At 36.4% G+C, this 10819-nt stretch overlaps 1 protein-coding gene across 3 annotated transcripts; it reads left to right on the forward strand.

Moving 5' to 3' along the window:
- The first annotated feature begins 1412 nt into the window (after positions 1-1412).
- Positions 1413-3019, forward strand: LOC106331518. Of its 3 annotated transcripts, none has more exons than XM_013769896.1 (4): positions 1413-1553; positions 1633-2061; positions 2596-2649; positions 2733-3019. In XM_013769896.1, the coding sequence occupies exons 2-4, from the start codon at positions 1823-1825 to the stop codon at positions 2746-2748; spliced, it is 309 nt and encodes a 102-aa protein (XP_013625350.1). In that variant the 5' UTR covers positions 1413-1553; positions 1633-1822; the 3' UTR covers positions 2749-3019. The 3 variants fall into 3 exon arrangements, with proteins under 3 accessions (XP_013625350.1, XP_013625349.1, XP_013625351.1); XM_013769895.1 differs by having other exon boundaries at positions 1416-1553; positions 1710-2061; XM_013769897.1 differs by having other exon boundaries at positions 1420-1553; positions 1710-2061; positions 2596-3019.
- Positions 3020-10819: the final 7800 nt, after the last annotated feature.

Here is a 10819-nt window from a genome sequence, read left to right on the forward strand (position 1 = left end):
TAAGAACTTGACTCTATCTCTCCACAGTCGGGTATCACCAAATACATTTCCACATCTCCACTTCCATCCCCACCACAGAGTCAAAGCGAATATAGTAGCCCACGGAATACCACCACCTGCATTGTTGTCACATAGGGGTTCTTATATAACCATTCCAGTAACTGCATTCTGAAGAAAGCCTCCCTTCTCGTTCTCGGAACAAATCTCTTCCATATACCTTTTATAACTTTTTGTTTGTTGTCTTTTATCTTTTGTTATTATGTGAGTGATCTTAGGCATAGGTGGGTTTTTTTTGTATGTATGTGTAGGTGAATCACTCGAGGTGGAGTAAAAGGTAAGTTCTAAATTTGCAATCAAAGCAATCATATAACGTGTTATATGAAGACATACCTGCCATTCTGTCGGCTCATTAAAGCTGTGGTATCCGATACACTCTGATTCGCACCGTCACATAAATGACAGAGAAGGAATCTAGTAGTACTAATGTTTTTATCGGGATCATAAATCTGAATCTTAGGAAGCAGTTCTAATCCATTCATATGAAAGCTTAGATTCCAATCATCTTCTTTTAGATTATACTTCCTATGCTTCATATTAAGCGTCACTTTAGCTCATTTTTCTTGTTTCACAAAGAGTGTCATTCTACAATATCAATGCAATTTATACAATCTTTCAGCTGAAAATTAATTGTAAAATGCATTGATTTTATAAATAAATCGATTTATCTAAAATACTACTGGTTAGATATGTGATATTAATGAAAACATAAATGCATTTTAATAAATTTTTTAATATGTGTGAAAAATATCTAAGTGACACTCTTTGTGAAACAGATGGAGTAGTAATTGATAAATAGATTCTATCTTACATAATCAAACCTTTAAATTGATATGGTAACGAGCTTCATATCCACAGGTATTGATTAATTGAACTAAAAAGTGCTTACTAACATATTCATTATCGTTCTTTTTTGGGGTAAAAATTAATTATCATTCCTTATCATGCTTAGAGTAAAAGATTTTCTTATATATATATATATATATATATATATATGATTTCTTATTATTAATTTATATATATAAGATTTTCTTATTATTGAGTAATTTTTATGCACAAAATAAAAACAAAATAAAATTAAACTTTTGGATGTTTATAAAAACAACAACCCGTTGAACTATTACCACTGACTTTCTTTAATAATTACGCAAAGTGATAGTCACTATAAAATCATTATTTTGTTTTATACATTTCTATAAGTTTTAATTTAAATTTTGTCAAGTGTTAATGAAAAAATCAAACCATATTAAATGATAGGCGGAGCTTGTAACTGTAATTAAAATAAACATAAGTTTTAAAGTCAACGGCCGCATTAAATACCATGTCCCCAAACAAAACTTTTAATCTAATCAGCAAAAAATAATCAGCCGTTGATTCTATTTAACGAACTTCTCTTTCTCCTTCTCTCAGATCTCATTTCCCGAGAAAAAAAGCTTTTTTTGTTTCTCTCCGTCGTCTTCTACCGGAGAGAAAACACCGCCGCCGCCACTGCCTACGTAAGTAATGCCAATCTCGTTCTCAATTTCGATTTGGGTTTACTATTGATCGTTGACTTCTGCCTTTTTGTGTAATTAGGGTTTATTAGGATCAAGCTCAAACCTTGAAATCAAACCATTAAGATCCAAATCGTGTTGCTTGATTGTGGGTTTCAGGTGGATTGTATTTGACATGGATTAGGAAAGAAAAAGGAGGAATCTTTGTCTTCTCCAGATTGTTTTGGATTTTGGGTATACTTTCCATATCTCTGTTGTGGTGGATCTGTGTTATGGATACGAGTCGTGGAGAGGCTAAAGAGGCCAACGGATTTGAGAATCATAAGGCTATTGTTGAGGTTCAAGTCTGTGAGGAGGAGGAGGAAGAAGAAGAAGAAAGTGAGTCACAGTGTTTGTTGCCTCCTCCTAGGAAAGGAGGGATGTCTACAAGTAGTGACAAGATTAAGAGGACTGTGCAGTGGACTGATAACAAAGGAGACAATCTTGCTGAGGTTTTAGTTTATGAACCAAGGTAAAGATATTATCACAAGGAACACAACAAGTCTCTGTTGATTGTTTTGTTTCCTTCAGCTTGTGAACTTGTTTGTTTAGACCGCCTCCAACAAGTTGCGTTTTTGTTTAGTAATGGTTTCGATAGATAAGTTCTTGCGGTTGCTTCTCATGTTTAATAAGCATTGACCTGGAACTCCTTTAGCTTAGTGTTTTCGTTTGATGAGACTTAGGCTTGCTGCTTCCTAATATAGCTCATTGGTTTATTGTTATCGCTTTCAAAACAAATAGCTGGTTGCAAATTTCTTTAGTGTTCCAAAACAATTTGGGCACTGTGGAATCTGAATTTAGCAAAGATTAGTGAAAAGTGAAAACCATTGGATAATTCAGATTACTGATGACTTCTTTTTGATAGTCCATATTGTTAGTTCCTCTGTTATAAGTACAGTTGAGTAGTTATCTCTGTTCAGGAACTTACTCTCTTGCATTGTTGTGTGTTCTGTTTGGAAACTGGAAATAATTTATTTAACTTTTGCTTCCATTTTATGCTTTTCAGTGAAGTAAGCGATTCAGATGACGATGATTCAGATGCTTGCATCTGCGCCATTATGTAATCCTCAAAACCTGCATTCAATCACCATTAACATGGAGTTTTTAACGATGAGCTCGTCCTTGTATCTGGCTTCTTTTCAGCAACCAGTATTTGTGAGAGGATAAGCGAGTGGACATCACCAATCACGAAGTTTCAGATTTTTTTGCTCAGGACTTCTGACAAGAAGCCAGTCCAAAAGAGGGATTGTCACATATCAGTTACAGGAGAGAGAGTATATAGATTATAGATTACTGCTGTATTGATCAATAGAGGCTGATCTTCAAGCCGAAGATCATTGAGTGCTGTTTGATTTTTTCAGGTTTAGATAGTAAACGTGTTTCCGCAACATTAATCTTATATATTAAACAAAAGTCACAATCTTGATTCATATGCGATTTTTTTTTTTAAAAAAATAGTTCTAATGGACCTGTGTTTCAAAAAAAAAAAAAAAAAAAAAAAAAAAAAAAAAAAAAGACCTAATGACCTATTTCTACAAATTCATGTTACATTTAATCTCTAATCTTATCATTTAAATTTTGGTTGTACCAGAAATTTTTAATTTAATGTTTTAATATTATACCTCCATATGTTAAATATTTAAATATTTGTCGATGTTAATTTTTAAAATTATAATATTTTTTTTTAAATAACAAAAATCATATTATCTAACCGTGATTAATCTTTACTACCTCAGATGGAAGACTTTCCAGACGACTTAATTAAGTCGTCCGATAAGTCGTCCAGCTGGGAAGACTTTCCAGACGCCTTATTATAAGTCGTCTAATAAGTCGTCCAGATGGAAGACTTTCCAGACGACTTAATTAAGTCGTCCGATAAGTCGTCCAGCTGGGAAGACTTTCCAGACGCCTTATTATAAGTCGTCTAATAAGTCGTCCAGATGGAAGACTTTCCAGACGACTTAATTAAGTCGTCCGATAAGTCGTCCAGCTGGGAAGACTTTCCAGACGCCTTATTATAAGTCGTCTAATAAGTCGTCCAGATGGAAGACTTTCCAGACGACTTAATTAAGTCGTCCGATAAGTCGTCCAGCTGGGAAGACTTTCCAGACGCCTTATTATAAGTCGTCTAATAAGTCGTCCAGATGGAAGACTTTCCAGACGACTTAATTAAGTCGTCCGATAAGTCGTCCAGCTGGGAAGACTTTCCAGACGCCTTATTATAAGTCGTCTAATAAGTCGTCCAGATGGAAGACTTTCCAGACGACTTAATTAAGTCGTCCGATAAGTCGTCCAGCTGGGAAGACTTTCCAGACGCCTTATTATAAGTCGTCTAATAAGTCGTCCAGATGGAAGACTTTCCAGACGACTTAATTAAGTCGTCCGATAAGTCGTCCAGCTGGGAAGACTTTCCAGACGCCTTATTATAAGTCGTCTAATAAGTCGTCCAGATGGAAGACTTTCCAGACGACTTAATTAAGTCGTCCGATAAGTCGTCCAGCTGGGAAGACTTTCCAGACGCCTTATTATAAGTCGTCTAATAAGTCGTCCAGATGGAAGACTTTCCAGACGACTTAATTAAGTCGTCCGATAAGTCGTCCAGCTGGGAAGACTTTCCAGACGCCTTATTATAAGTCGTCTAATAAGTCGTCCAGATGGAAGACTTTCCAGACGACTTAATTAAGTCGTCCGATAAGTCGTCCAGCTGGGAAGACTTTCCAGACGCCTTATTATAAGTCGTCTAATAAGTCGTCCAGATGGAAGACTTTCCAGACGACTTAATTAAGTCGTCCGATAAGTCGTCCAGCTGGGAAGACTTTCCAGACGCCTTATTATAAGTCGTCTAATAAGTCGTCCAGATGGAAGACTTTCCAGACGACTTAATTAAGTCGTCCGATAAGTCGTCCAGCTGGGAAGACTTTCCAGACGCCTTATTATAAGTCGTCTAATAAGTCGTCCAGATGGAAGACTTTCCAGACGACTTAATTAAGTCGTCCGATAAGTCGTCCAGCTGGGAAGACTTTCCAGACGCCTTATTATAAGTCGTCTAATAAGTCGTCCAGATGGAAGACTTTCCAGACGACTTAATTAAGTCGTCCGATAAGTCGTCCAGCTGGGAAGACTTTCCAGACGCCTTATTATAAGTCGTCTAATAAGTCGTCCAGATGGAAGACTTTCCAGACGACTTAATTAAGTCGTCCGATAAGTCGTCCAGCTGGGAAGACTTTCCAGACGCCTTATTATAAGTCGTCTAATAAGTCGTCCAGATGGAAGACTTTCCAGACGACTTAATTAAGTCGTCCGATAAGTCGTCCAGCTGGGAAGACTTTCCAGACGCCTTATTATAAGTCGTCTAATAAGTCGTCCAGATGGAAGACTTTCCAGACGACTTAATTAAGTCGTCCGATAAGTCGTCCAGCTGGGAAGACTTTCCAGACGCCTTATTATAAGTCGTCTAATAAGTCGTCCAGATGGAAGACTTTCCAGACGACTTAATTAAGTCGTCCGATAAGTCGTCCAGCTGGGAAGACTTTCCAGACGCCTTATTATAAGTCGTCTAATAAGTCGTCCAGATGGAAGACTTTCCAGACGACTTAATTAAGTCGTCCGATAAGTCGTCCAGCTGGGAAGACTTTCCAGACGCCTTATTATAAGTCGTCTAATAAGTCGTCCAGATGGAAGACTTTCCAGACGACTTAATTAAGTCGTCCGATAAGTCGTCCAGCTGGGAAGACTTTCCAGACGCCTTATTATAAGTCGTCTAATAAGTCGTCCAGATGGAAGACTTTCCAGACGACTTAATTAAGTCGTCCGATAAGTCGTCCAGCTGGGAAGACTTTCCAGACGCCTTATTATAAGTCGTCTAATAAGTCGTCCAGATGGAAGACTTTCCAGACGACTTAATTAAGTCGTCCGATAAGTCGTCCAGCTGGGAAGACTTTCCAGACGCCTTATTATAAGTCGTCTAATAAGTCGTCCAGATGGAAGACTTTCCAGACGACTTAATTAAGTCGTCCGATAAGTCGTCCAGCTGGGAAGACTTTCCAGACGCCTTATTATAAGTCGTCTAATAAGTCGTCCAGATGGAAGACTTTCCAGACGACTTAATTAAGTCGTCCGATAAGTCGTCCAGCTGGGAAGACTTTCCAGACGCCTTATTATAAGTCGTCTAATAAGTCGTCCAGATGGAAGACTTTCCAGACGACTTAATTAAGTCGTCCGATAAGTCGTCCAGCTGGGAAGACTTTCCAGACGCCTTATTATAAGTCGTCTAATAAGTCGTCCAGATGGAAGACTTTCCAGACGACTTAATTAAGTCGTCCGATAAGTCGTCCAGCTGGGAAGACTTTCCAGACGCCTTATTATAAGTCGTCTAATAAGTCGTCCAGATGGAAGACTTTCCAGACGACTTAATTAAGTCGTCCGATAAGTCGTCCAGCTGGGAAGACTTTCCAGACGCCTTATTATAAGTCGTCTAATAAGTCGTCCAGATGGAAGACTTTCCAGACGACTTAATTAAGTCGTCCGATAAGTCGTCCAGCTGGGAAGACTTTCCAGACGCCTTATTATAAGTCGTCTAATAAGTCGTCCAGATGGAAGACTTTCCAGACGACTTAATTAAGTCGTCCGATAAGTCGTCCAGCTGGGAAGACTTTCCAGACGCCTTATTATAAGTCGTCTAATAAGTCGTCCAGATGGAAGACTTTCCAGACGACTTAATTAAGTCGTCCGATAAGTCGTCCAGCTGGGAAGACTTTCCAGACGCCTTATTATAAGTCGTCTAATAAGTCGTCCAGATGGAAGACTTTCCAGACGACTTAATTAAGTCGTCCGATAAGTCGTCCAGCTGGGAAGACTTTCCAGACGCCTTATTATAAGTCGTCTAATAAGTCGTCCAGATGGAAGACTTTCCAGACGACTTATAATAAGTCGTCTGCGCAGTCTTTTGGATTGAAGTAAATACCTGACTCAAGATAGCAGCTTTCATTGATCTGCGGCCTCTGCTGCCCTCGTAAGCCAGTATCGGTGGAGACGGACTGTCTGCTCTGGGACCACCAATACTAGCACCCAATTCCGGCATAGCTGTGTACGTCTAGACCTGAAGAACTTGTATAAACCCATCCACGGTGTAACAGCCAGCAATTTCTTTGTTCCACAAAGAGTCCATCAGCACCTTAAACGCGACTCTCCCCCATGGATAATTCTCAAACCGTTCTAAATCCATCACTAGCCTTGCCAGAGTAGATCGTGTAGCGGTTGAAAACTTTCTCCCTTCAATGAATCCAGTGAAGATGGAGAGGTACGCGAGCCGCTTGCGATCTTCCCTGGACCAATCCCCGCATCTCTTCAGTGCTGCTATTATCTGATCAGTAGTTGGCCCAGCTTCCAGATGAACTCCCAGCATCCCCCAGAAAGAAACCATCTCTGGGGTAACGTCACATTTTGGTGTCTCAAGGTCCTCGATGTACTCGCAGTTTAGACCAGTGAGGTTTTCAAACTCTAACAGTGAAAACCTCAAAGGTTCTGGACCAACGAGAGACCACATCTCATACTTCTTCTTAATGTCCAGCTTGAAACTGAGCATGTAGTGAACCAGCCTTGAAGCCCAACCAAATCCCTGCTCCTTGAACTTGATGAAAACTCCCAAACTCGACTCCTTGAGCTCTTCAAATTCGTCATCAGTAAGAGCTTTCCTAAGAGCAGTATGCAACTTGCTGTTATCCGTATGATACGAAATGCTATTGTGGGCTTCTGGTTCTTCCCCTGATGTGTATAACCTACGGGGGAGTTCTGGAATATCCATCCTTTTTGTCTGCAAAATAATCAAAGACAACAATATAAGTCCAGACGACTTAGTAGACGACTTAAATTACTTACAAGTCTTCCAGTCGCAGAAGGAGTTGGAGTACTCGTCATTGCGGTTATAGATCTGAAAAAATAAACGTGAAACGGTGAGAATGAGTAAATTGATAGAGACAACGTTTTATGTTCATCTTTTCCTCGAGATTGATGACTTAGCGGCGTTAGGGTTTACAGAGAAACGGCGCTAAGGTTTACAGAGAAGAAGCGGCGGCGCTAGGGTTTAGAAGAAGCGGCGGCGCTAGTGTTTAGAACGTTGGTGACCACGGTGGCGAGGGCGACGGTTTGTTCGGAAATAGTGGAATCGGCGGCGCTAGGGTTTAGAGGAATCGGCGCGGCTAGGGTTAGAAGAAGCTGCGGCGACAACGGTGAGAATGAAGTGAGATAGATAGCCGATGTTGAGAACGATGGTTTGTTCGGAAATCGTGGGAATTCGAAATCGCCTTTGAGAGGGAGAACTGTTAGGGTTTCTGAATTTCGCGAAAAATGAAACAAAAAAAATAAAAATCACCTTATATATTGGGTAAATAATCCGGTTAGCTTTAAAAGTACATTGGTAAACTTTAAGGTTTGGTCCGGTTTAGACGACTTATTCTGGCTGATAATGTACAACAGACGACTTAATATTTAGTCGTCTGTTTTCAGACGACAAAATATTAAGTCGTCCTAGACCCTAAAATGAACCCCTAAACTAAAATGACTAGATTAACTAACTAACCACGTTATAAAATCTAATTATACTTAAATAGTGTTTACTATACACAGAAATGAACACGCATAAGTAATTTTAAAAATTTTCAAAAACGGTTTTAATGCTTTCCAAAATCTAACCCTAAGAACACATACAATACTACAACATATGTTGATGAAACATAAACTTAAGAATATCATGACTCACTACTTTCACTCATCTATGCTGAAAACAATTGAAATTTGTTATATCTTAATTTATACCTCCTAAGACATATGTTAATTACATAATTCCCATTTTTCACTTATCAAAATATTTTTTACAAAATTTTTAAATTATGTTTAAGACTAACTGTCCAGACGACTTTAAGTTAAGTCGTCTGGACGACTTATTTTCAAGTCGTCTAAACAGACGACTTGCGAGGGGTAGAAACGTAAAAAGAATTCCGTTTTTTTGTTTGGTCACAAGGGGATAGTTGTAATTTCAATAGCCTTTTAGGTTACTTTTGCCTTTGACCCAAGTTGGGGTATTGTTTTGGGTTTGACTCCAAGTTTTGAGTCACACTTGGCAATTCTCCCTTAAATCAATGAAAACAAATTTTAATCTATATAGTTTATTTTAAAAATTAAACAAAACCTAAATGTTTAATTATTTACTCGATAATATAAATCTGTAAAACAAAAAGTTTAATTTTTTAAAAACTTTCTAAATTTGTGAAATGTTACAATATCTTTGAATATGACAATAAACAATATTTTACTAATCTTTATATATATAGTTACGATTTTAATAATGAAATAATAATCCAAATATATATATATATAAGAAAATACAAATACATGTGAAAGTTTGAAACAATCTATTCAATCAAAAATATACGTAAATTTATTATGTTTTAAAAATTGATAGACACATCTTATATATTAAAATAGAAGTCACAACTTTGATTCATGTGTGATTTTTTAAAAAATAGACTTAATAGACATATTCCTAGAAAATCATGTTACATTTAATATCTAATCTAATCATTTAAATTTTGGGCCTACCAGAAATTTTATTGGGCTATCAATAATTAGATTTAAACAATAGATGATCTATTGGATTTATAGATAGTATAAATTAAATAAATATAATTTAATGTTGTAATACTATACCTCTACTTGCTAAATATTTAAATATTTGTCGATGTTAACAAAAATCATATTATCTAACAATGATTAATCTTTACTACCTTAAACCAATTAAAACAAATTTTAAACTGCATAGTTTATTTTAAAAATTAAACAAAAACTAAATGTTTAATTATTTACTTGATAATATAAATCTATGAAGCGGAAAGTTTAATTTTTTAAAAAATTTATAAATTTGTAAAATATTACAATATCTTTGAATATGACAATAAAACAATATTTTACTAATCTTTACATATATAATTACGATTTTAATAATAAAATAATAATCTTAAAATATATATAGAAGAAGATACAAATACATGTGAAAGCTTGAAACAATCTATTCAATGAAAAAAATATCAATTTAGAATTGAAAACAAAATATTTATATAAAAATAAATGAAAACAAAAACTCGCGCACTAGTATATATTATAATATATACCAATTTAGAATTGAAAACAAAAAATATATATAAATAAATGAAAACAAAAGTCCATGCGGTTGCGCGAGGATCGAGATCTAGTGCTAATTAAAGTGTAATCAAATACATCAATTTTAGTTGTTTTCATCATCTGTGTAACAGTCTTCATCCTCCAAATCACTCTCTTCATAGCTCAGTTCATCTTCATCTCCAAAAGTATCCACACAATTATGTTACCTATAGTTCGGATGATACACAGATCTATCCACCTGCTCATATCCTGTGGTTTCTTACCAATAACCGAAGATACATTGCTTACTTCTCCTTGTCCCTCTTCTTCATCACTGCAGTACGCCTCACATCTTGATGGTAGAGTTGGTACAAAGGTTTGTACATTCATATCAAATCTGACTCTCTTCCTCGTCTTATTTGTCCCTTTATTCTTCTCCTCATCTGCATCCACCTCACACCTGAGGCATTACCAGAAAAACAGCCATTGACCATTGTTAAATGATCAGATCTCTTTCACATGTTTCTACAAGAAATTCACAGACATGAGCTGCTAAACCTGGTTTTGGTTTGGCTTTATAATCTGGAGTAAACTCTTTCATTTCATAAAAAGGAAGATTTACTCTACTTCCACTGTTTTTTCTCATCTTTTAAAGTAAAACGAACTAAAATAATTTTTCACTTGATTGATGAAATGAAATAATTTTCACCTATTTTATTTTACTCTAACTATACCATACAGTCATACCCATCTCTTTATCGAAAGACTACCACTAATGATGCTCTCATCAACATTCAATTTTTTTTTACTATGTGCAAATGCCCACTTTGCAATAGGCTTTTTTCTTTTCTTCTTTTGTTTCATAATTTGGATCGACTACATACAAAAGCAAAATCAAGTAATTTTTTTTTTTAAATTTGATTGACATCCATATATGACTGATATCCTCGATCGATAAACGTTCTAGTATAATAGGCCTCAAGTGAAACCTAAATCAGTTAAAGAAAATATTGGCCCTTAATTTTAACTATAAGGGACAGCTGAAATTAATATCCCTAAGAATCTATAAATTTTGA

Source organism: Brassica oleracea, chromosome C3 (assembly GCF_000695525.1).
Source record: "Brassica oleracea var. oleracea cultivar TO1000 chromosome C3, BOL, whole genome shotgun sequence".
NCBI classification, from domain to species: domain Eukaryota; kingdom Viridiplantae; phylum Streptophyta; class Magnoliopsida; order Brassicales; family Brassicaceae; genus Brassica; species Brassica oleracea.

Excerpts from the sequence above, each read along its gene's own strand:
- LOC106331518 (XM_013769896.1), top strand. The coding sequence starts at position 1,823 with ATGGATACGAGTCGTGGAGAGGCTAAAGAGGCCAACGGATTTGAGAAT. Across the intron at positions 2,062-2,595 it reads GTTTTAGTTTATGAACCAAG|TGAAGTAAGCGATTCAGATG; the intron begins GTAAAGATATTA and ends TATGCTTTTCAG.